At 39.3% G+C, this 27,005-nt stretch overlaps 1 protein-coding gene across 2 annotated transcripts in view; it reads right to left on the bottom strand.

Moving 5' to 3' along the window:
• Positions 1–27,005, bottom strand: part of pdzd2 (PDZ domain containing 2) — a 284,865-nt gene that overhangs the window by 129,369 nt on the left and 128,491 nt on the right. For both annotated transcript variants that reach the window (XM_069924184.1, XM_069924185.1), the window contains exon 2: positions 23,966–24,410. In XM_069924184.1, coding sequence (XP_069780285.1) covers positions 23,966–24,364 — 399 coding nt within the window. In that variant the 5' untranslated portion in view covers positions 24,365–24,410. The remainder of the gene's footprint in view (positions 1–23,965; positions 24,411–27,005) is intronic.

The following is a 27,005-nucleotide window of genomic DNA, read 5'->3' as shown; positions in this document are numbered from 1 at the left end:
GTACTCTCCTCTCTCTTTTACACTTTATATACTTGAAGAAACTTTTTTGTTGTCTTTGATATTATTTGCTAGCCTACTTTCATACTTAACCTTTCACTCCTTTTGAGTTTATTTAGTAGCCTTCAGCAAGTTTTTAAAACTTCCTTACCCTTTATTTTTTTATTTCCTTGTAGGACCTCTCTTTTGCTTTTACGTTGGTTTTGACTTTCCTTGTCAGCCACAGTTGTGGCATTTTTCCATTTCAATATATCCTCTTTTTTGGCATGCATCTTGTTCAAGTTTATTTATCATAAGATTGTACCAGTATAATGCGACAAAACAGCATTCTCCAGTCTATAATGCAAAAACAGTGCAACGCACATACAGACAAGCTCTACACATATCCAAAACTTATATACATATCTTATATACACATACTAAGTACATATATGAGTAAGTACTTTCTTCATGATGACATTGGTAGGTTGGGTCGAGGAAAGCTCCTCCAAGATAGTCTCCCAGGAATTTAAATATGTCCACCCTGTGATTCCCCCAGTGATCACTCAATCATACACATCTGGTTTTCTTTTCATAAAGTCTACAATCAGCTCCTTGGTTTTGGTGACATTGAGTGGTTGTTGTTAGTACACTATTCAGACAAGTTCTCAATCTCCATCCTGTATGCTGGCTCATCAGCCTTTAGTAATAGCCTAATAGCTAATAGCTATATAGCTAATAGCCCACTACTGTGGTAGAGACAGCAAATTTGTAAATGGTGGTGTTGTCGTACTGAGCCATGCAGTTGTTAGGTCTAAAGCGAGTAGACACGAGGCTAATTAAGCAGCCCTGGGGAGTTGTAAGCTCAAGTTTATTTGTCATCTGATGGTGCCAGTACAACTGACGAAACAACGTTCTCCGGAACACAGTGCAGAGCAGTGCAAAACACACATACAGACAAATGATACATATATGATACAAATGTACAAATATTAAAATAAATTGTAGAGTCTTTTAGAGGTTCAGTAGTCTCACTGCCCAAGGGAAGAAAGTGTTCCTCAGCCTGGTGGATTTGACTCTCTTACTTCTGTATCTCCCAATGGGATTAGCTCGAAGATGCTGTGAGTGGGGGTCATAGGGACCTTACAGATTTTGTGAGCCCTCTTTAAACAATGATTCAGGAAATCACATCCATTGTGGGGGACGGGGTGGGGGGGGGGGTAGACCTCAGTGATCATCTCTACTGCTTTTATGATCCTGTGCATTGATCTCCGATCTGATGTTTTACACCAACCGTACCGCACTGTGAAGCAGCTGGTCAGGACACCACAATAGAGCTCCTGAAGAACATAGAACAATCAGCACAGTCCTAAACGTTATGCCAACCCATATATTCCTTCCAAAAAAAAGTACTAAGCCCTCCCTACCCCATAACCCTCTATTTTCCTTTCATCCATGTGTCTGGTTGAGTCCTTAAATGCCCTTAATGCTTCAGCCTCCACCACCATCGCCAGCAAGGATTCCAGGCACCCACAACTCTCTGTGTAAAAAAAAAAATACCCTTGAAGTTTCCCCTAAACTTCTCTTCTACCTGTTCCGCTAACTATCAGGTCCCTTATGACTGTCACTCTACCTGATTTCACCTTTCCCTTCTGGGGTTCAGACCTGACCAACAGTGCTATTGGTTTTGCTGCAGCCTTGCCCAGATATGATATCCCCCCCCCCCCTCAGCAGTATCCAAAGGGGTATATTTGTTGCTGAGCAATGGGATCCAAGGGAAGATGGTAAGTTGTATCAGAGACAGAAAGTAAAGGAAGTTTAATAAATTGCTCAATCTCGATCTCCAACTTTTCTTGTATATATAGTTTGGACTCAAATGTGCCGTTGCATTTCAACAGCTCAGATGCTGAACTGATCTGTGAAAAAGAGATCCTAAACAGATTATTCAAAACCAAATATTCATTCCACAAATAACTAAACTATCAGATGAAAATTCCATTCTTATTTTGTCTGGGGAATATTTATCAGTCATATATATTAAAGGTAGAGTGTATTAAATTGATTTTGGACAGGTACAGTGTTGAATATTTCTGTGGCTAAGTACAAAAAGGAAAATTTGTTTGTTGCTCATTTCTTATTCACCATAGGATACAACGTACACAAGGGTCAGCAAACTCATATATAGTGCATATTAATATTTAAGAAAATGTATGAAAGGGATCAAAGATTTTTAAAATGCAGGAATAAAGAATACATAAATAAATAAATAAACATTAATGTTGGTATATTACGTACAACAGCGAAAATAAGCAGGTAGGATATAGGATAATTATGAAGAACAGGCTTTATGGGAAAAAGGAAATGTTGGTATTTCGATCCAAAGGACTGAAGGGGCCCAATGATAAACTGAGTGGATGCACTGATGAATAACAAGGCTTAATGACCATCTCTCTTTAAAAACTAAGTTAGGATTCTACTTGATAACACTACCTATCTTAGCCACGCATGGCACATTTAGCCCTAACCTATTGCCATATTGCTGTTTATTGAACCTGGTCGAAACAAATTCCTACAATACAAATTTGACTGGATTTACTTGTAAAAATATTTAGGATATCTCAAAGTCATGAAAACACATAAATGTGCCATTTTGATGGTGACTCGTCACATTGTGTGCACAAGAAGTGAGGGTGGGGTAGTGAAAGGTAGTTGAAGAGATGGAATTTACCCCTTTCAATGTCACTTAAGGGCACAACCAGGGTCCTAGATACAGCACACACCATTGTGGGGTGAGGATTTGTCCTAATGGCAGGAATCATGCAGGGAATTAATTGTGTACATGGTTGAATACCAACCCTAAAGAGGATGGACCCTTTTTGAACCTTTTTATTGATTCAAGGGATCAAGCGTTTAATTGGCTGTTGGTGGTGGTAAGCTGCTGCCTTCAACTTCTGCAGACCCTGAGGCGTGGGTATCCACTCAATACAATTAGAAAGGAAGTTCCAGGATTCTGACTAACAGTAAAGGAATGGTGAGATATTTTCAAGTCAGGATAGTACGTGTCTTGGAGGGGAACTTTCAGGTAGTCGTGCTCCCAAGCTTTTGCCAGTACTGTCCGTGTAGCTGGTGGAAGTCATGGATTTGGACCATCAAACTTACCCAGTAAAGAGAAGAATTTCAGTATATTATGGTCTTCGTGCAAGAAGATGAAAATTTTAAAGCAGGTGAACTTTCTTCGCTTGATAAACTAAGCCAGATGTTTCTCAACTCCTCTCTGAATATCTGAGATAAGCCTGAGGTGGTATCAGTGATCAACCAATCTACAGGGTCACCTCAATCATTCACTTCCTAATACCAGTATATTTTGTACAAACAAAATTAATTATTCATGCAAGATTCATTGAGTTCGAGTCTACTTGCATATGGAAAACATCTGTTTAAGTTACAATTCCACATTCAATTATTTTTCCCCTCTGATATTAATCGTCCAGAGCACTTGCTGATGATCAAAGGATATTAATCTCCTTTTGTGACTATCACCATGCCACCACCATATACAGCACAGAACAGGCCAGTTTGGTCCTACTAGTCCATGCCGGAACAAATCCCCACCCTCCTTGTCCCACTGACCAGCACCTGGTCCATACCCCTCCAATCCTCTCCCCTCCATGTAATTATCCAGTCTTTCCTTAAATGTAAATAGCATCCTTGCTTCAACCACCTCTGCTGGAAACTTATTCCACATCCCAACCACCCTTTGCGTGAAGAAATTTCCCCTCATAATTTTCCCCCTGCAATCACAAACCATGGCCTCTGGTTTGAATATCCCCCACTCTTAAATTAAATAAGCCTATCCACGTTGACTCTCTCTGTCCCTTTTAAAATCTTGATCACCTCCATCAAATCCCCCCTCAATCTTCTACGCTCCAGAGAAAAAAGCCCCAGGCTGCTCAACCTTTCTCTGTCACTCAAACCCTGACATCCTGTCAACATTCTCATGAACCTTCTCTGCATTCTCTCTATTTTGTTTATCACCTTCCTATAATTTGGTGACCCAAACTGCACACAGAAATTCTTTCCAGAAGGACAAAGCTGGCCAACTTTGGTAGGCTGTCTGGTCAAACAAGAAGACTGGCAATCTGACAGGTGACCTGAGAAATAAAAACACAATTTTAGATTCTCTCCCCTGACAGCTACTTCCTATTTATATTTCTAGTCCTGCTACCCTGACTCATGAAGTGGAATGAACGTGATCAAGATGCTTGCATCCCGTTTGTGTCATTAACATGAGTACCACCGGGGAAGTCACGTGATGGAGTAGTGGCCGGACGGTGAACTCCAGCCCTCTCCAGAAAAGTCGAAAAAAATAAAGGAAAACACAAAGGCACAAAAATAAAAATTAAAGTAAAGTGAGTATAAAGGTGGAAAGAAGATGGCGACGAAAAAAGAAAAATCGAAACCAACGGTAAGAAGAGAGGAAGAGAAGACAACGGAAGAAGAAGGAGAAGGCCTTACCTGTTCGAAGAGGCCCGCGGTGGAGAGAGAAACCCGCTCCCTCAGGTCGGTAGAAAGTGGACTACAAAAATGGCTCGCTGAGCCGAGTAAAAGTGCGCAACTGCGCATGCGCGAGGAGTCACGCATGCGCGATGCGCATGCAAAAAACACACCGACTGGAGGGGCGACCAGCTGGGGAGTCGATCTCCACAGCCGGCAATGACAGCTGCAGAACAGCAGCAGCAAGAGGAGAACACAGAAGACAACGAAAACAAGAAAGAAGAGAAGAAAAGGACAACAAAGAAACAACAGATGGCCAACCCAGAGGAAGAAGAAGAGGAAGAGGAAGAGTACAGTGAAATGGAAGAAGAAGGGAAAGGCCAAGACAAAGATATACTTTCTCTTATTAAAGAATACATGGATTCATTTAAAGAATGGCAAGCACAAGAATTTAGTGATTTAAGAAGAAGAATAAACAGTACAGAAGAGAAAGTGAATAAAATAGATATGACCTTATCAGAAATGGGAAAAAGAATGGACAAGGTGGAAGAACGAGAAGCAGCAGTAGAAATGGAGGTAGAGGACTTAAAAAAGAAATTAGAGGAATCTAATAAAAAAGTTAAAGAGACACAAGAGCTGTTAGCTCAGAAAATAGATATAATGGAAAATTATAACAGAAGAAATAACAAAGATAGTGGGCCTTAAGGAAGATGAAGAAGGCAAGAATATGAGAGAGTTTATAAAAGATTGGATCCCCAGGATCTTAAGATGTCCAGAACTACAGCAAGAAATGGAAATAGAAAGGGCACATAGAGCATTGGCCTTTAAACCACAACCACAACAAAAGCCAAGATCTATTTTAGTAAAATTCCTAAGATATACTACAAGAGAAAAGGTACTGGAGAAAACAATGGAGAAAGTAAGAGAGGACAACAAGCCACTGGAGTACAAAGGGCGAAAAATCTTTATTTATCCAGATATAAGTTTTGAACTCCTGAAGAAGAGAAGAGTTCAATACAGCAAAGGCGATTTTATGGAAGAAAGGGTATAAATTTATACTAAAGCATCCAGCGGTATTGAAAATATTTATTCCAGGACAGCAAAACAGACTATTCTCGGATCCAGAGGAAGCACGAAAATTTGCAGAACAATTACAAAATAGACTGAGAGATGAAGACGTGTAACGAGAGTACAAAAGACTGCGAACTAAAAAGACACATAAGTTTTGAACTCCTGAAGAAGAGGAAGGAGTTCAATACAGCGAAAACGATCTTATGGAAAAAGATTATTCTCGGATCCAGAGGAAGCAAGGAAATTTGCAGAACAACTACAAAACAAGCAGAGAGATGAAGACATGTAATAAGAGTAAAAATGACCACGATCTGTATGTATGTGGGTAAAGAGGTATATGTGTGTGTGTATATATATATATATATATATATATAGTGTGCACACATGAATATATCCGGATTTAGAGGAAAATATATAGAGTATAGACAAGAATTAATAAGGGAAGGAAATGGAATAGAGGGAATAAGGAGGGAATTAAAAGAGTGACCTTTGTTACATATGAAAATTGAAATCTTTTCTGGGGGGTGCTGGGTGGGGAGGAGTTACGGTCACTGCAAAATCAGCTGACGCTTGCGAGTGAATTCGCAAATCCAAATGGAGAGGGGAGATGTGGTTGTCCGACAAGGGATAAAGGACAACTCAAGAGGGGAAGGGGAGATTGGGGCTAAAGAAGTTTTAAAAAGGAGAATAAGGAAAATGTTTGATGTTGTAGGAATGTTGTCTTATAAAGTGTTCAAAACAAGAAAGCAGAAATGGATAAGAAGGAAAGGTAATGACGGAGAAACGGAAAGGGAAGATAAACAAAGTATAAAATGGCTACGTTGAACTATATGACTTTAAATATTAACGGAATACATAACCAAATTAAAAGGAAAAAACTGCTAAATTTACTAAAAAAAGAAAAAATTGATATAGCATTTGTGCAAGAAACACATTTAACTGAAATGGAGCACAAGAAATTAAAGAGAGATTGGGTAGGACACGTAACAGCAGCATCGTATAATTCAAAAGCAAGAGGAGTAGCTATATTAATTAGTAAAAATGTGCCATTTAAAATAGAAGAGGAAATAATAGATGCAGCAGGGAGATATGTAATGATAAAATGTCAGATATATTCAGAGTTTTGGAATCTACTCAATGTATATTCACCTAACGAAGAAGATCAAAAGTTTATGCAAGATATCTTTTTGAAGATAGCAGATACGCAAGGGAAAATATTAATAGGAGGGGATTTCAACCTGAATTTGGATTCAAATATGGACAAAACTGGGGAAAAAATTAACAGAAAGAACAAAGTAACCAAATTTATAATTAAATCGATGGAAGAAATGCAACTTTTGGATATATGGAGGAAACAACACCCAAAGGAAAAGGAATATTCATATTACTCGGCTAGACATAAAACATACTCAAGAATAGACCTATTTTTGTTATCAGCTCGTAATTATTGTTATCAGCAAGAAAAACAGAATATAAAGCTAGAGTACTATCAGACCATTCACCCTTAATATTGACAATAAAGTTAGAGGACATCCCTCCAAGAATGTATAGATGGAAATTAAACCCCATGTTACTTAAAAGGCAGGATTTTAGAGAATTTATTGAAAGACAAATTAAAATGTATTTTGAAATAAATACGAAATCAGTGAAATATAAGTTTATACTATGGGATGCAATGAAAGCATTCATTAGAGGGCAAATAATAAGTTATATAACCAAGAAGAAAAAGGACTATAATCAGGAAACAGAGCAGTTGGAAAGGGAAATAGTAAATATAGAAAAAGAATTAGCAATGAAGGAAGATACAACTAAAAGAAGAGAATTGGCAGATAAAAAAATAAAATATGAAACACTACAAACATAAGGTGGAGAAGAATATAATGAAGACAAAACAGAAATATTATGAACTAGGTGAAAAAACGCACAAAATTCTAGCATGGCAGCTTAAGACAGAATAAGCTAAGAAAATGGTATTGGCATCAAGGAAAAAAGACAAACAAATTACATATAATCCAAAAGAGATCAAGGAAAACTTTAGAGAATTCTATGAACAATTATACCGAACTGAAAACGAAGGGAAAGAAGGGAAAATAGATGAATTTCGAACTAAAATTGAACTACCAAAACTACAAATAGAGGAACAAAATAAATTAACAGAGCCATTTGGAATAGTAGAAATACAAGAGATAATAAAAAAATTACCATATAATAAGACACTAGGAGAGGATGGATTCCCAATAGAATTCTATAAAACATTTAAAGATTTATTAATTCCGCCCCTCCTGGAAGTAATCAACCAGATTGATAAAACACAAAGCTTACCAGATTCATGTAAAACAGCAATAATTACAGTAATACTAAAGCAAGGGAAAGATCCACTCACACCAGCGTCATATAGACCAATATCTTTACTTAAGACAGATTATAAGATAATAGCTAAACTATTAGCAAACAGATTAGCAGAGTATGTACCGAAAATGGTAAATCTAGACCAAACTGGATTTATCAAAAAAAGACGCACAACAGACAATATTTGTAAATTTATTAACTTAATTCATGCAGTAGAAGGGAATAAAGCGTCAACAGTAGCAGTTGCTTTAGACGCAGAGAAGGCCTTTGACAGAGTAGAATGGAATTATTTGTTCAAAGTATTGCAAAAATTCAGTTTACCAGAGAAGTATATTAATTGGATTAAAGCATTATATAAGGGACCATTGGCGAAAGTGGCAGTAAATGGACATGTATCAAAGCAATTTAACTTAAGCAGGTCAACACGGCAGGGATGCCCACTATCACCTTTATTGTTCGTGTTAGCTATAGAACCACTAACAGAATTGATAAGAACAGAAAATAATATAAAAGGAATAAAAATAAAAGACAAGGAATATAAAATCAGTTTATTCGCAGATGATGTTATAGTATACTTAACAGAACCAGAACTATCAATAAAAGAATTATATAAGAAATTGAAGGAATATGGAGAAGTGTCGGTTTACAAGATTAACGTAAATAAAAGTGAAGCAATGCCTATGAATAATGCGGATTTCTCAAAATTTAAGAAGGAATCACCATTTAGATGGCAAATGCAAGCAATAAGATACCTAGGTGTACAAATAAATAAAAATCTCGGCCAACTATATAAACTCAATTATTATCCACTAATGAAAAAATTACAGGACGATTTAGAGCATTGGAAAGATTTACCACTAACACTAATAGGAAGGATAAACTGTATTAAAATGAACATTTTTCCAAGGATATTATACCTATTTCAGGCATTGCCAATACAACTGACAGAGAAATTCTTCAAGGAGTTAAAGAAAATAATAAGGAAATTTTTATGGAAAGGGGGGAAACCGAGGATAGCACTAGATAAATTAACAGAATGGTATAAACAAGGAGGCTTACAACTGCCAAACTTTAAAAATTATTATAGAGCCGCACAATTAGCGATTAGTGAGACATGGTTGCAGGAGGGATGTGATTGGCAACTGAACATCCCTGGGTTTCGTTGTTTTAGGTGTGATAGAGTCGGAGGGGCAAGAGGAGGTGGGGTTGCATTGCTTGTCAGGGAAAATATTACAGCGGTGCCTAGGAAGGATAGATTAGAGGGCACATCCACGGAGGCTATTTGGGTGGAACTGAGGAGTAGGAAAGGAGAGGTTACACTTGTAGGGGTGTATTATAGACCACCCAGAGGGGACCGAGACCTAGAGGAGCAAATCTGTAGGGAGATAGTAGATATTTGTGATAAGCACAGGGTTGTAATTATGGGAGATTTTAATTTTCCACATATAGTTTGGGAAACACATTCTGTGAAAGGACTGGATGGGTTAGAGTTTGTGAAATATGTGCAAGATAGTTTTTTACAACAATATGTAGAGGTGCCGACCAGAGAAGGAGCAGTGTTAGATCTACTGTTGGCAAATGGGATGGGTCAAGTGACGGAGGTTAGTGTTGGCGAGCACTTCAGTGATCATAATGCCATCAGCTTCAATGTCATTATGGAAAGAGAGAAATCAGGGCCAAGGATTGAGGTTTTTGATTGGGGAAAAGCTAGATTTGAGGAAATGCGAAAGGACTTGCAGGGTGTGCATTGGGACAATTTGTTTTATGGGCAGGATGTAGTAGAGAGATGGAAGTCTTTTAAAGATCAGATTTTGAGAGTGCAAAAGCTTTATGTTCCTGTTAGGTTAAAAGGAGGGGCAAAAGGTTTGAGAGAGCCGTGGTTTTCAAGGAATATTGGAAACTTGGTTCGAAGAAAAAGGGAGGCGTACATTAGATATAAGAAGCATGGAGTTAAGGAGATGTTTGAAAGATACATTGAATGTAAGAGGAATCTTAAGAGAGGAATTAGGAAAGCTAAAAGAAGGTACGAGAAAACTATGGTAAGCAGGGTGAAAACTAATCCAAAAGAGTTCTACAAATATGTTAATGGTAAGAGGAAAGCTAGAGACAAAATTGGTCCCTTAGAAAATCAGAGCGGAAAACTGTGTGTGGAGCCTAGAGAAATGGGGGAGATATTGAACAGTTTCTTTTCTTCGGTATTCACTAAGGAGAAGGATATTGGGAGATGTGAGATAAAAAAAGCAAATTGGGTAAATATGGGGAATATAGAGATTACAAAAGGTGTAGTTTTAAGGCTTTTGAAGAATATAAAGGTGGATAAGTCTCCGGGACCAGACGGGATCTTCCCCAGGACATTGAGAGAAGTGAAGGGGGAAATAGCAGAGGCTCTGGCGGTAATTTTCCAAATGTCATTAGATATGGGGATAGTGCCGGAGGATTGGCGCATTGCGCATGTGGTTCTGTTATTTAAAAAGGGTTCAAGGAGGACGCCTGGCAACTATCGGCCTGTAAGTTTGACGTCTGTGGTAGGTAAATTAATGGAGAAAATTCTTAGAGATAGTACTTATAAACATCTGGATAGACAGGGTCTGATCAGGAGCACTCAACATGGATTTGTGGGAGGAAGGTCATGTTTGACCAATCTGATTGAATTTTTTGAAGAGGTGACTAGGAATGTGGATGAGGGTAGCGCAGTGGATGTTGTCTATATGGACTTCAGTAAGGCCTTCGATAAGGTACCACATGGAAGGTTAGTTAGGAAGGTGCAGTCTTTAGGTATAAATTTTAAGATAGTCAAATGGATTGAACATTGGCTGAAAGGGAGAGGCCAGAGAGTGGTAGTGGATAATTGTCTGTCAGGTTGGAGGCCGGTGACCAGTGGTGTGCCTCAAGGATCTGTATTGGGCCCATTGTTGTTCGTTATATACATTAATGATCTAGATGATGGGGTGGTGAATTGGATTAGTAAATATGCAGACGATACTAAGATAGGTGGAATAGTGGATAATGAAGAAGGTTTTCAAGGATTGCAGAGGGATTTGGGCTGCTTAGAAAAGTGGGCTGAAAAATGGCAGATGAATTTAATGCTGATAAGTGTGAGGTGCTTCATTTTGGTAAGAAGAATCAGAATAGGACATACGTGGTAAATGGGAGAGCAATGAGGAATTCAGAAGAGCAGAAAGATTTAGGAGTGACGGTACATCGTTCCCTGAAGGTAGAAACTCACGTGAATAGGGTGGTGAAGAAGGCTTTTAGTATGCTGGCCTTTATCAATCATTGCATGGAATATAGGAGTTGGGAGGTGATGTTGAGATTGTATAAGACGTTGGTGCGGCCTAATTTGGAGTTCTGTGTGCAGTTCTGGTCGCCTAATTATAGGAAGGATATAAACAGAGTGGAGAGAGTGCAGAGAAGGTTTACCAGAATGTTACCTGGGTTTAAGCATCTAGAGTATAGGGAGAGATTGGACAGATTAGGTCTTTATTCTTTGGAGCGTAGAAGGTTGAGAGGGGATTTGATAGAAGTATTTAAGATTATGAAAGGGATAGACAGAGTGGATGTGGATAGACTATTTCCGTTAAGAGGAGGAAAGATTAAAACAAGAGGACATGAGTTAAGAATTAAGAGGCAGAGGTTTAGAGGTAACATGAGGGGGAACTTCTTTACTCAGAGAGTGGTAGCCGTGTGGAATGATCTTCCGGGAGAAATAGTGGCGGCGGAGTCAATTGTATTATTTAAGAAAAGGTTGGACAGGTATATGGATGAGAAGAAGATGGAGGGTTATGGGCATTGTGCAGGGAGGTGGGACTAGAAAGGGGTGTTTATTTCGGTGCGGACTAGAAGGGCCTAATGGCCTGTTTCCGTTCTGTAATTGTTATGATTATGATTATGATTACAATTAAGATACCTATCAGATTTTTATCAAACAAGGGAAAAGCCAGATTGGACCAGATTAGAATTAGATAAAATAGGGGAAAAGATACCTGAACACATATTATATAAATGGGATGAAAAATTGATACAACATAGAAGTTCTCCAGTATTACATCATCTACTCAATATTTGGAAGAAGATTCATGTAGAAAGAAATAAAACAAATTATCAATTACCAAAACTAATATTGACGCAAAACAAGTTACTCCCTTTTACAATAGATAACCTTTCCTTTAGAGAATGGGAGAAAAAAGGGATTAAAAGAATAGAAAATTGTTTTTCAGGAAATAGATTATTATCCTTTGAACAAATGAAAGATAAATACAATATAACTCAAGATACAGCGCTGGCATATTACCAATTGAGATCCTACTTGAAGGACAAATTAGGAAGCAGTCTGAGTTTTCCAGAGGGAAGTAACTTTGAATATGTGATTACAGATACAATGATAATCAAAAGATTTATAACAAATATGTATATTAAACTGCAAGAAAAGGAGAATGAGGAAAAAAAAATGGTAAAACTAAACAAAAATGGGAACAAGATTTAAATATAAAGATAAAAAATGTAACATGGGAGAAGTTATGTTCTGGAACATAATAAATACGAGGTTACGTATGATACAATATAACTGGATACACAGGCTATACATTACACCTCAAAAGTTAAATAAATGGGACCCAACAATATCTGATAGATGTTTTCGATGTAAAAAAGAAATGGGAACAACAATTCATGCAATCTGGACATGTGAGAAAGTAGAAAAATTTTGGGAAGATCTAAATCAGATATTAAATAAAATTACAGAAAACAATATACCAAAGAATCCAGAGATCTTCCTCCTAAGTAACATAAAAAACAAAGAATTTGGAATTGATTTGGAGGATGCACAAAAAAGATTTGTTAAGATAGCTCTAGCCGTAGCAAAAAAATGTATTATGTCAACCTGGAAATTGGAAGTTAATTTGAAAATACAACAATGGTATATAGAAATGAATAAATGTATTCCATTAGAAAAAATAACATATAGTTTAAGAAATAATATTGAAATATTTGAACAAATATGGGAGCCTTACATGAAACACAATAGCGAAAACCTACCGGGGACATTCACTACCTAAATTAACGGAAGGAGAAGGAAATGAAAAGAATGGACTCAGTGGAATTTCTTGTGTATTTTTATTGAATGACAACATTGTTTGACTGGTTTAATGTATCCTAGATTTTGTACTTTAAATGGACGGGAGGGGGGAGGTAGGGAGGGTGGGATGGGAGGAGGGGGGGGGGAGAAAATGGCACTGTATATGTGTGAAAAGGAAAAAGTGTGTATCATGATTAATGTGATTTATGGTGTGAAAAATAAAAAATTTAAAAAAAAACATGAGTACCACCTTCACTTCTGGTCATCTAACTGTGGAAAAGATATGGACTACAGAGGGTGCAGACAAGATTCATAAAAATTGTAGCCATAAAGAAAAATTGCGTGAGCTGGGAAAATTCCTTTGGGATGGAAGAAACTGAGAGATTTAAAATTATGAAATGCCTGAATGTAGCAAACAGGATGGATCTATTTCTCTTAATAAAGCAAAGAAATATCAAGAAAAACAGGGCAGAAGGACCTGTTTTCACACTGTGTGAATCTATGATTTTAAATACACAGGACAACAAATTATTTCAAAAGGTTTCTTCCTGAAAATAAATGGGGGAATATGATAGACAACGTCAAGCTAAGCACAAAGATAATTTCAGATTTGTTGTATCACGTTGAAAGTTGGAAAAACATTTTTATTGAATTTAGCATGGTTAATCACATAATTGCATCAGTTCAACTGACCTAAAAATGTTTTGCCGCTGATTCTCATTTGAACTCAGCATCTGATGCCTCTCATGTCAGTGTCCAACAATAGTTGGCCAGCTTTGATGGATTCCAGTTGCCCTGATACCGCTTTTCCATGGTCACAATGTCCTGGTGAAACCTTTCACCATGTTCGTCACTGACTGAACCAAGATCAGCAGGGAAAAGTCCCAAGTGCAAATGCAGAAAATGAATTTTCAATGACATTTTGCACTTCATAGTTTTGTATGCTTGAAATTACAAAAAATAAGTTATATCTAAAAGGACAGTATGTAATAATAAAATTCAGGTGACTTTCGTGATCAGCAGCTTAAATCATAAAATAAACCCAAAAGTGTTCAGGAAACCAATCTTTATTGTCCAGGAATATTGCTCGCCCTTCAGTTCAGATGTAACCCATCCCTCTCGTACAGTTCACCTCTTCCCTTGAAGAGATCCAAAAGATTCAAGAACTTTAATCCGTGCCCCCTACACCAACTCCTTAGCCACGCACATTTTTCTGTTCTATGTTCCTATTGCTAACCTCACTTGCATGTGGCTCTAGTAATCCAGACATTACTACTCGCAATGTTCTGCTTTTTAAGTCTCCTTCCTAGTTCCTAAAGTCACTTCACATGACCTCATCCCTTTTGCTATCTATGTCATGGATGCTAATGTACACAATCACCTCTTGCAGTTCACTCTCCCTAGAGAATATTCGAAAACCATTCTGAGACATCCTCGACTCTGATACTTGGGAGGCAGCATACCATCCTGGTCTTTCTCTTGGAGCCACAGAACCACCTGCTTGCCTCTCTAACTATGAAGTCACCCATCATTCGAGCTCCACTATTGACTGTTGTGTCTCAGAGCCTGTTGTGGTGCCATAAACTCTGCTGCCGCTTCCGGAAAGGCTATTCCCCCACCCCCACCCCTTCCCAAAACAGTATAATTGTTACTGAGGGCAGATAGCCTTTACCCAAGAAGAATCTCTGGCCCGTGAATACTCAAAATGGTGAAGAATCATTTGGGATGGCATTAAGAAACTCAAGTTGATGCTTCATACCACATAAATGTCAGGCATGATTGGCAGAAGAAGAAGACCACATCCCTGACTGGCTCACTATCTCCTGCCCTACTTGTAGTAGATTCTGCAGGTCCTGCAAACAACAGGTCACCAATATTATTTCTATATTCAGATGAGGTTCGCGGCCTGTGTAGCTGCTGCACTGTCATCAGGCCCTCAATTATGTCTTAGGTAGGGAATGAAACTAATAACAGGGAATCAATCATGGACTGACAGAGCCATTGAGGGAATACAATGGTGCTAAATTTCCATGGCTTGGAAAGTATCCAAATAATTTCCTGAAGCTGAAGAACAAAAATGTTTCTGCCTGGTCTCTGGTCTCTTCTGGTGATTTCAGGAAAAGGAAACAGTCCTAACTGATGAAGTTCACATTTTTGGAGATTCATTGGCCTGAGCAAGGGAGCTAAAAACAGTGAAACATCTTTACCAAATGACAGTTCTCCTTACAAAAGAACAGAGCAGATGCAGGACATGACATCCCAAAATTCATCACCTTTGACTATGTGTACAGGGAGGATCAGTTTCTCTCCTTTTGTGCATTGTGGATTCAAACAAAATTGTCAAGCTACACGTTTTTAAACAGCTGATTTTTGTCTTTGGTGAGTCCAAACTGCTGAGGGAAAATCATCGATATGAAATGTCAGCATTGTCTTTCTCTCTCCACAGATGTTGCCTGACCACCCGAGTATTGCCGGTATTTCTATTGTTATTTCACATTTTGTATCGACTCCTGCATATGCACACAATTAGCTGAAGAAACCAACTACTTGTGATGAATTTGCTCTTGGACCATCATCAATGTTGTGGTCTTGGTCAGAGCGCAGCTTGCTGTTGATTTTTCAAACGGATATAAAAGATTGTGAAAACTCAAGCTGTAGTAAATACAAGTTGCATGTCGAATTGCAGTCATTTATGTGAGCTTCATCCATTTCAAACAAAATGCAAATATAATGCAAATTCGTTAAAAGGGCAGCAACTTGGATAACTAGCAAGTGATGCTGTTCTTGTCCTCATCAAGCAGAGAAAACATGTGGGTGCCTGCAGCTGAGCAAGAAATCTATCCAAGTTGCTGAAATACATCATGCAGATAGAACTCATACAAGTAAAAGAGTACATTCTATGAGTTCTATGGCATAAATCTTGGTCAATGACAATTTTTTCCTGGATAGCATTGAATTCCTGTGGATTGGAAAAGCTTCACGTGGATTAAAGATTGAATCAAATAATGAGAAAGTGGAAAAGTTTTGGGAAGATCTAAACCAGGTATTAAATAAAATCACAAAAAGCAACATACCAAAAAATCCAGAGATCTTTCTTCTCAATAATGTTAGAAGTAAAGAACTTGGACTCAATTTGGATGGAGCACAAAAAAGATTTATTATGATAGCCTTAGCTGTAGCAAAAAAATGTATTATGTCAACCTGAAAATTAGAAGATAGCCTGAGAATACAGCAATGGTACATAGAAATGAATAAATGTATTCCATTGGAAAAAATAACATATAATTTAAGAAATAACATCACAGTATTCAAACAAATTTGGGAACCGTACATGGAACACAACAGAGAAGTCCTACCGCGGACCTCCACCACCTAAAATGACAGAAGGAGAAGAAGACGAAATGAACTGACCCAGTATGTAAAAGTAGGAGACACAAATTTCTTGTTTATTTTCATTGTGTGATGACATTGTTTAATGGGTTTAATGTATCATATATGTTGAACGTTGAGTGAGTGGGGGGGTGGGGTGAAGGAGGGAGGGAAGGGAGGGGGATAAAGGGGAGAAAATGACACTGTGTATATTCAAGAGGGAAATGTTTGTGTGTATTTTGGTCAGTATGGTTCACAGTGTGAAAAATAAAAAAAATTTAAAAAAAGAGTTCAATGCATCTATAGCTACAGTATTGATAAGGCCATGTCAATTATATTGCATTGTGCCCAGGTTATTGATGATGGAGAACACATTAGTTAGTACAAATGCAGATGTCAACAAAGCCCAGATATTGTCTAGCATCCTGCTATGTACAGCCTTGGCTGCTTAATTATCAGAAGGTTGATGAACAAAACTATAACTATCACACACTTTTTCCTCTAACGTACCCTAAAATAAGCTCAAAGCATAACAGAAAACACTGCATATTATTCACAATATTTTGACAGATGCTTAAGTTGAAATATTGTTAAGCTACAAAAATTATTGATGTTATTTAATGTTCTGACTGCATTGCTTTGTAAAATGTAAATCATGGTGTTATTGATTTTCTTTCTTAACCTAAAATCTTAATAAATTATAAATAGTATCATTTTAAAAGCTAATACAAATATGTTAGAACAGATGTACCTGTCCAAATATCTTTCACCTGCCTTTACCACTAACTACCGTATTTGACAGCAATAAGTCCTACTTTTTCCCCAACATTTAGCTCAAAACTATCCCCTGGGTTTTCTATGTGAAGTTGAAATTTTGTTACCATGTCATGGCTCCTGTTCGTCAGCGAGTTTCCCAGCAGACCCAGTGCATGGCAGGCACTGGGTGCTGAACATTGCAGGGGAGAAGCGGCACCCTGACCCAGGCCTGGTGGCAGATGAGCCGGTTGCTCCACTGGGTGGTGTGCACCATGTCCAGCGGCGCATGGCCACGCTGTGCTTTGGCAGAGAGGTAAGGAGCTGAAAATGACCACAGGAGTGTGGTTTCTGTGAGGGTGCAGAGGGAGCATGGCATTTGCTGCTGGGAGAGGCTCCATGTGGTATTAAAGTGATATTAAAAGTGAAAACTATGATTCTGATCTAGTGTGTGAAATTAAACTGTTTTATTTTGAAGTGTTTTACAGTGGCTTGTGCAGGTGGGTCGAGGAATTGAGAGGCATTTACCATAAATCCACTAAAAAAAAAATCTTAATATTCTCTGCTTGGGGGAGTGTGTCTTATCAGTGGTGGATTAACTCCCAGCTGGGCCCTAGGCTGAGTTTTAGTAAGCCCCCCCTCCCTGCAGTGGTGTATCTAAGGAAAATCGCACCTTCGACAAGCACTGAAATTGCGCTCCCCCCCCCGTTAAAACCTGCTTCAACCCTTCACCCTGCAACTATCCCTTGCCACTACCATGCCATAATTTTGCCTTCCCTACCTGTCATTACCATTGTAGAACCCTAAAATAGTCATATCCAATGTTGTATTGCATATATTGAGATATTGGAAAATAATCTACCCCTCAAAAAATATGACAGTCATTTCAATATAAAACACCCTCTGCCAACTTCAAAGGCCAGCATTCCCTGAATGAAAGCAGTGAGTGGCATTCCCCGGGCCAGACTGGAGCTGCCAAAGTTAAAGGTGTTGAGTGGCTGTCATCATCCCTGTGGGCGCCCTCTCTTACCTTCGGTGGAAATATGACTCTCAGCACCAAGCATCTGTTGGGAGAGAAGCAGGAAGATGCCAAAGTTCACGCTCAAATTGATCCTTCAGCGCACACTCTCCTCAGCCTCGGCTCTAACAGGGGATGGGGAGGGTTCAGAGTTAGGTGTCGAGAGCTCCAGTGCATAGTAGGCCAAGGGGAGGGTTTGGAGTCAGACATCAGGAGCTCTGGTCGTAGGCTGAGAAGAGGGTTTGGAGTTGGGTGTCGGGAGCTCTGGTATGTGGTAGGCTGAGGGGAGGGTTTGGAGTTGGGCGTAGGAAGCTCTGGACACTGGAGCTCCCAATGCCCGAGTCCCAACTCTGAACCCTCTCCTTGGCTTACCGCACACCGGAGATCCAGACACCCAACTCCAAACCCTCCCCTCAGCCTACTACCAGACCTCCTGACGTCCAACTCCAAACCCTCCCTTGGCCTACTGCACACCAGAGCTCCTGACACCCGACTTTGAATCCTCCTCTCGGCCTACCACCGCACATGCACACTGAGCAGACACAGTAAACACAGAGCAGGGTGGCACATGGCTCCCAAGGGACGTTAGAGACCACCGCCATCCCTGCTCACAGCAGAGGCACCCACTCCAGGATGCAACTGTGGCTTAATTCCAAAGGAGTGGCAGTACTCACCTTGCTCTGGGTTTGATCTGTTGATGGGTAACAGTGTCTATGGCTACTGTCATTATGGTGTTTATTCTCAAGCCAGCAGTTGCTACTGGTCTCTATTCACATCACTGACTACATGATGTTACCACCCCTGCACCCCCCAACGTCCACTTTTATTGGCCATACGTCATGCCTCCACACAAATAACAGTGCTTCATTGGCACATCGGGTGATCAATCAAATCATAAACGGGCCTCCTTACCTTCGGGGCCCCTAGGCTTCAGCCTAATGGGTAATGCGTCAAATATGGTAGCTGTGTAGACTTGATTAGCATGGACATGTTGGGCAATAAGGCTTGTTTCTGTGCTGTAAAACAATGACTCACTGACTAAATAATGAAAAGACAGTTCTGCAATCCCACTCCAAGTGTTAAGAAATTTCACCAACCAACATAACTTCATAATTATTCGTTTGAGAAGGGCATAAATTGGTCATTTTTAAAAAGAGTGCGCCATTTTCCACAGCTAAACTTAAATTAGGGTCTTATGTGAAAAGACTGCAACTGATTAGATCGAGAGATGACAAAAAAACCTAAGAAGTATTTGTGAAAGGCTTGTTATGTGGAATAAAATTTGATATATTTATGAAGCTAATCAAAGGGATTTTGAAAGCTTTTCCTGCAGATTTTCTATAGATGCTTTCATATAAAATATGATGGAACCAAGAGAAATACCAAAGATTTTATTGGTAACCGTGAATCAGAAGTCCAGGTGCACCTCATATGTGTGATTTATATAAGCAATCTGAAATTTCAGAAGTGTGCTCCAGGTTTCCTGCTCTGGTTGGAAAATCTCAGACTCACTGCGAACAACTAGTTTCACCAAATTTGAGTTGTTTTCAGTGACACGGTGAGCTGAGGTTTTAAGAATAGGGGAAGCTCAGTAGCCAAACTATTTTATAAAAGTAGACTGCCAAAATTACTTTGCATTTAACTTGATATCAGAACAGATGTGCATTTTCTTTGATTTGAACTGAAGGGCCACATGACATGACATGCCTGGCTTGATAGAGAATTTAAAACATCAGTACGGTAAGCTGATAAAAATGCACATTTAAGGCAATAAAATCCTTGGTATTTTTCCTAGTTTTCCATTTTTATTAAAAATTCTGAAATCATCTATTTAAGAATTTAAATAATTCTTTAGATCACTTCTACATTAAATCAAACTCCACAAATCTATCAAATTAATTTGATGAAATGTCATTGATTGAAAGACTGACTCTATTTCTAGAGCTGCTGGCTGACCTCGAGTACCTGGAGGATCTTCTGCTGTTTTTGCATACAACCCACTACCATTCAGGATCTCTCATGGCAACTAATGAGACATTATCTTTGTCCTTCTAGATGGCACAAACACAAAACTGAATGTTAAATATACTTCCAAAAAAACTCAAAAAGAGAGTTGAATGATACGGTGGGGTAAGTACACTGGACTTTCATTTCTTGGCAGGAGATTCAAATGGAATTCAAGCAGGTGTCAAACCCATTTATCCCTGTGTTAACCACAAGTGAGGCAAGTTTGTGTAGCCAAATCTAAATGTACAAAAGGAGATGCCCAGAGTACAAAATAACTTCCAAATACCTAGACACTGAAAATATAATCAAAATAGCTTTTAAATTGAAGAGGGTGTACTTCTCCATTAAAGATAAATTGGCTTACACCCAGTAGCAAAAATTACCAGTGTGCTGATATAGAACATATTGACCACTTAAGATCCTGATAAATTGTGAGAAACAGATGTGTGCTACAAGGGCTTTAATGACATTACCATCATTTTTTAAATGAATGCCACAATACTATTTCCATTCATGTTACAGTTTATATGACAATATAATATAAGAAGATAGTTCAGGACAATTTAACGGACAATTTTTCCAGTAGATTTCTATATTTTCTGAGGATTAATTCTCAGGAATTAGAGATTAAAGATACCCAACAAAAAACAAAAAAAAAATCAGAAGGGAATAACAATGAATATATGCATTTATTTTTATTTTTATTTGATAACTCACATTTCTTCATTATAAAACACTGAAGATAGAGAAAAATTAAAAACTCATTTGACAGGATGGGTTATTTCGAGATAACAAGTTGTGGACTTAATGTCAAGTCGAGAGAAACAGTTATCAGCTTTATATTTCAATAATGAATGGCACCCAGGATTGGACACAGTGGATGCCATCAGTCATCACCTGCAAAAACATGCCTTGAATTGTTTTGACCTCTCCTACAAAGAACAATTCATGTCATCAGCTAACAGGAAAGAAATGGTTTCCTGAAAGGTCCATTGTAACAAAATGGCCTTTTCTCCTCTGCATTTATCCATCAGCATGCTATAAATATACAATCATTTGCTCGAATAATTCTTAAACTACAAATGGCATTGATACATTATATACAGTCACAAAATAAATCCTTGGGTGCTTGTATTCCCACCAAGTTTAATACTTTATTAACATGAACAAATTGTATTCTGTGTTTCTGTCTCATAGACTAATTTCAGTTATTACTTGTCTTTAATTTTAAAGAATACAGCCAACAAAATGGAATAAAAATTTCATTTGCAGCTGCAGTGGTGATGCTGACTGTTGGACTACAATACTCAATGCCTGAGTAGTGAGAAGGCTTGGCCTTGATTTCTGCTTCATGCAATTCCTCTGTTTCTGTCACATCTGCACCCAGGACGAAAACTTCCATGCCAGATCATCAGAAATGTCTTCTTTCTTCAAACAACGTTGCTTTCTCTCTACCACCATCAACTTGGCACTCACCCATATCCTCCATTATTCACATATCTGCCCTAGCCCACTCTGCCCCCACTCACAACAAAAACAGGATTCCTCTTGTCCTTTCCCACCACCCCACCATCCAACACATCCTCCTCTGCCATTTCCACCACCTACTATGTGATCCCACCACTAGACACCCATTCCCCTCTCCATCTTCTGCAAGGACTGCTCCCTCCAAGACTCCATTGTCCACGCCTCCCTCCCCACCAATCGTCCCCTTTGATGGCACGAGATGCACCTCTTGCACATCTCGTCCATTCAGGGCCCCCAACAGTCCTTCCAATTGAAGTAACATTTCACTTGTGAATCTGCAGGGGTCATCTACCATATCTGTGCTCCCTCTGTGGTTTCCTCTACATCGGAGAGACTGGACGCAGACTTTGTTGAGCACCTTAGATCTGCCTGCCTCAATAACATGGATCTCCCAGTGGCCACCCATTTCAATTCTCCATCCCATCCCCTTGCTAACATGTCTGTCCAAGGTCTCACGTACTGCCAGACTTAGACCACCCGTAAATTGGACGAGCAACACCCCCCCACCCTACCCCTTCTTCCCCGTTGTCTCTCCATTCCTTGTCTCCTTTTGCACAGACATGATAAATTCTACCTAGTCCCTTATCATATCCAATTAACACCTTGTGTTGGTCTGGATTCCTCCCTATTGAGGCTTTGTGATATATCCTGCTTCTGCCTTTTCTGATTTCTCCTTAAAGGAGGGCTCAGATCTGAAATATCACAAGATATCTTTGTCACCTATAGTTCCTCCAGTATTTCAGTGTGTTTACTACAATCAGAGCATCTGCAGCCTATTGTGTTTCCGTCCTGCTTCTTCAATGCCCAATTTGAAGCAAGTCCATCAGAAGCTCCAGCAGGGGGCAGAAGAACTAGGTTTCTGGAACAAAGCCAGTTGGACAAATAAGAGTGCTATTAATTTGCTCACTTTGGTCTCTCTCTGACTAATACTAACAATTCCAAACAATATCAACAGGATTTAACATTTAAGTAGCAGTAAATCACATGATGTCAATCATGAACATCTCAGATTTATTGAGGTGAAACCCACTTTGCTGAGATTCATCAGCATTTCCATTCTTGAAATTGCTCAAAATCTCAGGATCCTATTGATTTTAATGGGCATTGCAGGACTGTGAATTATGGCAAAAGAATGCATTGAGGAATAGAACGAAGAACATCAAAAATCATCTTTGCTTTACATCTCGACAATAATTAAAAAGAAATACAATTCTGAAGAATAACAGTTCTGAAGATAAATGATGTCTACTTAAGAGATCAATTACAATTTGAAATGAATTCAAGCTTCAAACCTAACAAAAATGAAATGATTAACCTCTCTAAAGGCACTTTGCATCAGAGTCGTCAGGAAAGCAATAGATTTGATGGAAGGTGCATAGGAAATTTCAGATGCTGGGATCTGAGCTAAAAATAATCAACAGGTTGAGCAGCATCAGTAGAAGTTAAAAAAAAATGGTTGCAATTTTGGGCCAAAACCCTTCATCGAGACTGGTAATGCATTTAAAATCTTTCCAGAGGAATGATTAATTGAGAATATTTTGAATATCAATGGTATTCATGAACATTCAAATTTAAGAAATAGGTTTGACAGCTAGAAACCAACGACTGGCATCTCACTGCTATGACCAGTATTATGCCATCTGAAGCCTTGTTGCCATGCTGGAAACTGGGCATCTAGTGCAAACTGCATTCAGGGTCATGACTGATGACACATCTTTTCCAGCGCGCAGGCACCTACTGTGGAGGGAACCTATTCCTTTGCATCGAATAGTGCTAAGATCAGATTTAGTCAATGAACTGGTTATCATAGGGGTTAGGGCAACCTTACCAGTGGCTGGAGTTTCAATATTATTGGGGAATGACTTGGCAGAAGGAAAGGTTGATCCTGCAGTATAATTGCTAGCTAAGCGAGTAAGTGAGGTGGTCAAGAAGGACTTGGATATTTACCCGGCCTGTGAGATAACTAGGGCAATGTCTAAGAAGGTGTGCTGGGGAAATTCACCAGGTCACACAGCATCCATTTATCAAGACTGGGGCCCAGGCCCGAATTGTTAGTTATCCTTTATTTCCTGTGAATGCTGCGTGATCTGCTGAGTTTCCCCAGATTTGTTTATTGTACTTGACCCCAAAACCTGCAGATTTTCTTGGCAACCAAAGAAGTCGCGGTAGCACCAATAGTTTCAATTTAATTTGTTGACTATTTGGTTGATGCAATGAAGTAGTTAAGAAAACAATAAAACACCAAGATGAACAGAGGACATTCAAATAAATATTTGAATCTTTTTCCACCATATTTTCCAAAAGGAAAGCATTGAAGTCAATGTTACCTGAGCAGAGCGTTCACTCTGCTTAGAGTCCCCTTTCCCAGTTTCGCAAAGTCTTGTCCTGTGGGGTCCTGATGATAGGGTGCAAGTCCCGTTAGGAAGCTGCTTGTCTATATCCTGCTCATCAGAGGCATTCGTGCCTTCTGGAGCACAATTCGGCTCCATCGCTTCCACTTTTGAATGTTCAGGCTCCAGATGGTATCCATTCTCGTTTTCAGAGTCATGGCTCTCCCGGCTGTCCCTATTGAGGGAAGAACGGGAGACAACACCAAACTTTCGGCTCCGTTTTCCATTTTGTCCGGGACTTCGGCTTGGATCACTGGCATTGTTGCTAGTCTTGGGTTCAACATTGTTGTCATTGGAAGGAGGAAGAGGAGCTTTGCGTTTAATCCGACGGAGCATGATCAGGTAGACACATCCGCCATTCCAGCATTGGTCAGCCAGGTAACTGTAATGAAAACAGATTCCCTTCATTAAATAAATGTTTGCATCTTGAATAAATTAAAAGAAGCATTGTGTTTCTTTGGCAGGTTAAATTCTGAGTTACACAAATAGGTAGAGAGTTCAATTTTGTGCCTGTCCTGATTTTCCACTGTCACTAGAAATATTTCACCCCACATGCATGGGATCACAATACCTACCCAATCAGAATGTATTTCAGTAATTCAGAAGGGTGCAGTCCTTACTTTGTTAGAACTTATGCCACATTCTTGCTACATGTTCACACTGTTTACTGTTTCCCAGTGGTGAGAAAGATGCATCGGTTTACAGACAAAATTACATCGATTTTTAACAGACTTCAGAGATACATTATCTGACAAAATCTGATGCACAGCCACATGACATGTTAGGGAAACCTTAGTAAAGAATATCTTTAACAGCGTCTCCCCACTAGTCAGGAAAAGGTGCATCAGTGACTGCACATCCTGAGAAGACTGAAGCAGGCAAGGCTACTGGCCACCATTATGTCAACTTTCTACAGGAAGTCGATCGAGAGCATCCTGGCCGGCTGCATCACAGTGTGGTACAGTTGAAGCAGAGAAATGGATTGGAGGTCAATCCATAGGACCATAAGAGTGGCAGAGAGGATCACTGGAATCTCCCTCCCCTCCCCATTGACACAGTCTAAAGGGATCATTGTCTGAAGAGGATGGGCAAAATCATTGAGGACCACCCCCCCCCCCCCCCCTCCCCATAGCATCTTTCAGCTATTCCTGTCAGGGAAGAGATACAGGAGTATCAGAGCCAGCGCCACCAGGCTGAGGAATAGCTTCTTCCTACGGGCAGTGAGAATGCTGAACGATCAAAAGACCTGCTCCCACTAACCATCCAAAATTTTCATATTTATGAAACAATGTTTATTTATACATATGAATCCTTGTCCTATTTGTCTGTTTTGTTTGGTTGTGTGTCTGCATGTTATGCACAGAGGATGAAGAACTCTGTTTCATTGGATTGTACTTGTGCAATCAGATAATAATAAACTTGACTTGGCTTGAAAGGAGACGTGAGAGGTCATTTGATGGTATGGATTAAGAAACGAGGATTACGACATTGAGTCAGTCAAAGAGATGACTGCCAGTGACTGAGGAAAGGAACTCCTGGATGCTCAATCAGCCAGAACACAGAGTTCTCAAATAATTAAAATAAAAATTCTGCAGATTTTAGAAATCTGAAATACCTACACAAAATGCTGGAAGGAGCTACCAGAGGAAGTGGTTGAACTGGGTTCAATTATAACTCTCAAAAAACATTTAGGCTAGTCGATGGACAGGAAACATTTAGAGGGAAATGGACCAAATGCAGGCAAATGGGACTAGGTTGGTTGGCATGGACACTGGGCCAAAGAGCCTGTTTCATTGCCGTTGAAAATTATGACTATACTCTAGATCAGACATCATTTCGGAGAGAGGAACAAAGTTCAATCTTCATATTGGTGACCTTTTTTCAGAATATTTAATCCTTCTTAATTTTAATGAAGGGTTATCAACATGAAACAGTGAATCCTGTTTCTCACCCAACAGATGCAACTGACGACCTGCTGAGCATTTCAAGCATTTCCTGTTCTCAGTCTCAAAGGGTTGTACGTCTGGAAAACCTTAGAGGAGTAGTGTTGAGAGGAGGACAGCCAGAGGAATTTGAGCACGTGCATTACTCAGCCATATCTACAAGTTAATAAGTACAGGGTAAGTGTGTAAAATGCTTCGCACAAATTAGGAAATGGGCAGAAATGTTCAAATTTATTGAGGGAGAAAGCTGGGAACTGCCATTATTTATATAACCATATAACCACTTACAGCACAGAACAGGCCAGTTCGGCCCTACTAGTCCATGCCGTAACAAATCCCCACCCTCCCCACTGACCAGCACCCGGTCCATACCCCTCCAGTCCTCTCCTCTCCATGTAACTATCCAGTCTATCCTTAAATGTAATCAATGATCCCGCCTCGACCACTTCTGCCGGAAGCTCATTCCACATCCCTACCACCCTTTGCGTAAAGAAATTTCCCCTCATGTTCCCCTTATAATTTTCCCCCTTCAATCTTAAACCATGCCCTCTAGTTTGAATCTCCCCCACTCTTAATTGAAAAAGCCTATCTACATTTACTCTGTCCCTTTTAAAATCTTAAAACATCTCTATCAAGACCCCCCTCAATCTTCTACACTCCAGAGAAAAAAGCTCGAGTCTGCACAACCTTTCCCTGTAACTCAAACCTAACTCACCTATCAGTACATCCAAGCAGAGTAACAGAAGTATTTAAAAGAACAATTTAAATTTTATAATTTTACAAGTTTGGAACCCACCTTGCACCAGATAGAGGTTGTACAACATCACCATTTACTAATTTGCTGACGATATCACAGTAGAGGGCTGTACAAAAAGGGACAAAGGAGATGATGTCCCAATAGCCCAGATGAGCTGCTGCAGATGGCACTACATACATTCTGATGGTGGAGGGAATGAATGTGTATGGTGATGGGATAGAGTTTGAAAAAAAAACATTCTTTTTATTTGAATATTTTATTTTTGGTTAATTAATTA

The sequence above is a fragment of the Narcine bancroftii genome, chromosome 3 (assembly GCF_036971445.1).
Source record: "Narcine bancroftii isolate sNarBan1 chromosome 3, sNarBan1.hap1, whole genome shotgun sequence".
Taxonomy (NCBI): domain Eukaryota; kingdom Metazoa; phylum Chordata; class Chondrichthyes; order Torpediniformes; family Narcinidae; genus Narcine; species Narcine bancroftii.
Note: the sequence above shows the minus strand (reverse complement) of the source record. Positions and strands in the feature narration are given on the sequence as shown.